This window comes from Capricornis sumatraensis, chromosome X (genome assembly GCF_032405125.1).
Source record: "Capricornis sumatraensis isolate serow.1 chromosome X, serow.2, whole genome shotgun sequence".
Classification (NCBI taxonomy): Eukaryota; Metazoa; Chordata; class Mammalia; order Artiodactyla; family Bovidae; genus Capricornis; species Capricornis sumatraensis.
In genome coordinates this window covers 107884030-107886590 of record NC_091092.1, presented here as the reverse complement: position 1 = coordinate 107886590, position 2561 = coordinate 107884030, and the positions used below count along the sequence as shown (strand labels likewise).

The following is a 2561-nucleotide window of genomic DNA, read 5'->3' as shown; positions in this document are numbered from 1 at the left end:
AAGGAGGTGGCACAAATCAGGAGGCAGTACAACAGTCTGTGTGGAGACACAGAGACAGACACAATGGAATCCAGCCCAGAACATAGGGTTGTTAAAGAGCCCCAGAACTTTACCAGCTTAGGGAACCTGGTCAAAGATCTCAGGACAACTTCCTTGCTTTCTTCCTTCTTGGATGTTACAGACAGCTGATGTCCTTGGTCTACGTCCTATATCATATTAGGTCAGCAAAGGAAGGGGGCCAGGGTCTGTCACAGTAGGGATGAAGAATAAGGTCTGAGGAGTCAATTCACCCAAGAAAAGAGGGAGCTCCACGTTGTCTAGTTCTTTTTATTGGCCTAAGGAAGACCTAGTAGAGGTAGTTAGAAAGTGTACTTCCTCAGTTCATCCTGGGCTGACTGAAAGATAGGGAACTCTTGTATGCAGACAGATTGGCACCAGTTTGCAGAGTGATCAAGTCTGAGGCCCTGTAAGTAGTCACAGCAAAGACACTGAATACTGAGAGAACACTGACCCCAGTAGAAGAGGGATAACAAAGAGTTCAGCCCTGCACTGTTGTCAGTGTTGAGTCTATGGGCAAAGATGTCGAGTGGCTGTGTCCTCTAATTATCCCAGTTAGATCTCAGTAGGTCAGGGCTTTGTTCTAAGTGGCAGTGTTATGGCAGCAAGCAGAAATCCTCAGACTTATGTAGATTCAAAGTAACATAACCAAGTGAAACTAGGGGGACCACAACACCAACAGAGATAGCATCTACAATTTTAACTTCGTTGTCATCCCTGGGAAGTCACAGGTAGAGATTCTGGAGAAGGTACCTCAGCACATCCTCCTCAGTCATTTTAGGGGATGTGACATTACTTGGTCTTAGGAGAATAGCCTCATATTTAAGCATGGGAGAAGAGATCCTGGCATGGGCCAAGGTTATGAAACTGAGTGAGGACTGATGGAACCACCCTTTTCAGAAGGGTAATGGTGCTACAGAGACACAATACACCTGCCTGTGTGATCCCTGAGAATTTTTAGCCTGGGTTGACTGCCTGGTCCCTGAGGAACTTTAAGATTTCTCCTTCATGAGGGACACAGCAGCCAAGAGACCTGTGAGACTCTACAGCACTGTTAGCAAAAGTCCATTGAAGGCAACTTTTATCTGAGCCAGCACAGTTGAGTATACCAGCTGAGGCCACTCATATCTGCCTTCTTTCCCTTAGGTGGTGATTTCCCATTGCCCACTGCTGCCAAATGCCGCCCATAAGAATCAAACTGTCTAAGCGTTTTAAGAGTTTGCGACGTGCACAGTATCAATCCCGTCGAGCCTCCACTCAGTCCCAGGACCTGGAGATTGCGCAGCTCTCCAGAGCTCTGGAGGAGACCCATCTCTTCTTGTGTCCTCAAATGCCTGGAAATTTGAAGGCAGCTCCTGGTGGTGATAAACCCAGTTCTCCTCAGGGTCCTCAGAGTTTCTCTGCATCTTCCATTGGCATCACAGCCTCTGCATCCAGCAAATCAAGTGAGGTCTCCATGAATCAAGGTGAGGAGAATAGTCCAGGCACCTCAGAGGCTGTGCCAGGCACTTCAGAGGCTGTGCCAGGCACTTCAGAGGCTGTGCCAGGCACCTCAGAGGCTGTGCCAGGCACCTCAGAGGCTGTGCCAGATTTCATGAATGTGCCTGTGCATTCTGTAGATAGTAAAGTAGCTGTGTTGGTGAATTTCCTGCTGCTCAAGTATCAAATGAAAGAGCCAGTAACAAAAGCAGATATGCTCCAGGTTATCAACGATTGCGAAGTCCACTTCCCTGAGATCCTCCTGAGAGCTTCTGAGCGTGTAGAGATGCTCTTTGGCCTTGATCTGAAGGAAGTGGATCCCACCAACCACTGCTATGGCATTTTCATTAAATCAGGCCTCACCTATGATGGCATGATGCACGGTGAAGCAGGTGTGCCTAAGACCGGCATCCTGATACTTATCCTGGGTGTGATCTTCATGAAGGGCAACCATGCCACTGAAGAAGAAATTTGGGAAGTTCTGAATGTGACCGGGCTATATTCTGGGGAGAAGCACTTCATCTTTGGGGAGCCCAAGCAGCTCATCACCGAAGATTTCGTGAGGGAAGGATACCTAGAGTTACGTCAGGTGGCCAGCGCTGATCGTGCACAGTCTGAGTTCCTGTGGGGCCCCAAAGCTCATGCCGAAACCACCAAGATGAAGGTCCTGGAGTTCATCGCCAAGGTTCACGGGACTGACCCAAGTTCTTTCCCATCTCAGTATGAGGAGGCTTTGCAAGATGAAAAAGAGAAAGCTCAGGCCAGAATTTCAGCCAAGTGTCTCTACCACTTCAAGTTCTAGTGTCGAGACTAGCAGCTTCTTCCTCAGCTAGGGGAGTCAGGGATAGTTCTTCATGCATTGTTCAAAGAGGCAGTTAGTATTCGTAGAATTTAGGTCTGAGGTGGGGCTGAAAGGAGTACAGTATATATGACCGTGTGTCCCTATTTTGTATGTGTAACTTGAAAATGTATTGTTTTTTGATATATGCATTATTCAAATGATTCTTAGTATAGGTTTAATTGGT

At 47.5% G+C, this 2561-nt stretch overlaps 1 protein-coding gene across 1 annotated transcript; it reads left to right on the top strand.

Annotated features, from left to right (window-relative positions):
* The first annotated feature begins 1234 nt into the window (after positions 1 to 1234).
* On the top strand, positions 1235 to 2338 carry LOC138071843 (melanoma-associated antigen B16-like). The gene is made up of 2 exons (XM_068963236.1): positions 1235 to 1541; positions 1626 to 2338. The coding sequence occupies exons 1-2, from the start codon at positions 1235 to 1237 to the stop codon at positions 2336 to 2338; spliced, it is 1020 nt and encodes a 339-aa protein (XP_068819337.1).
* Positions 2339 to 2561: the final 223 nt, after the last annotated feature.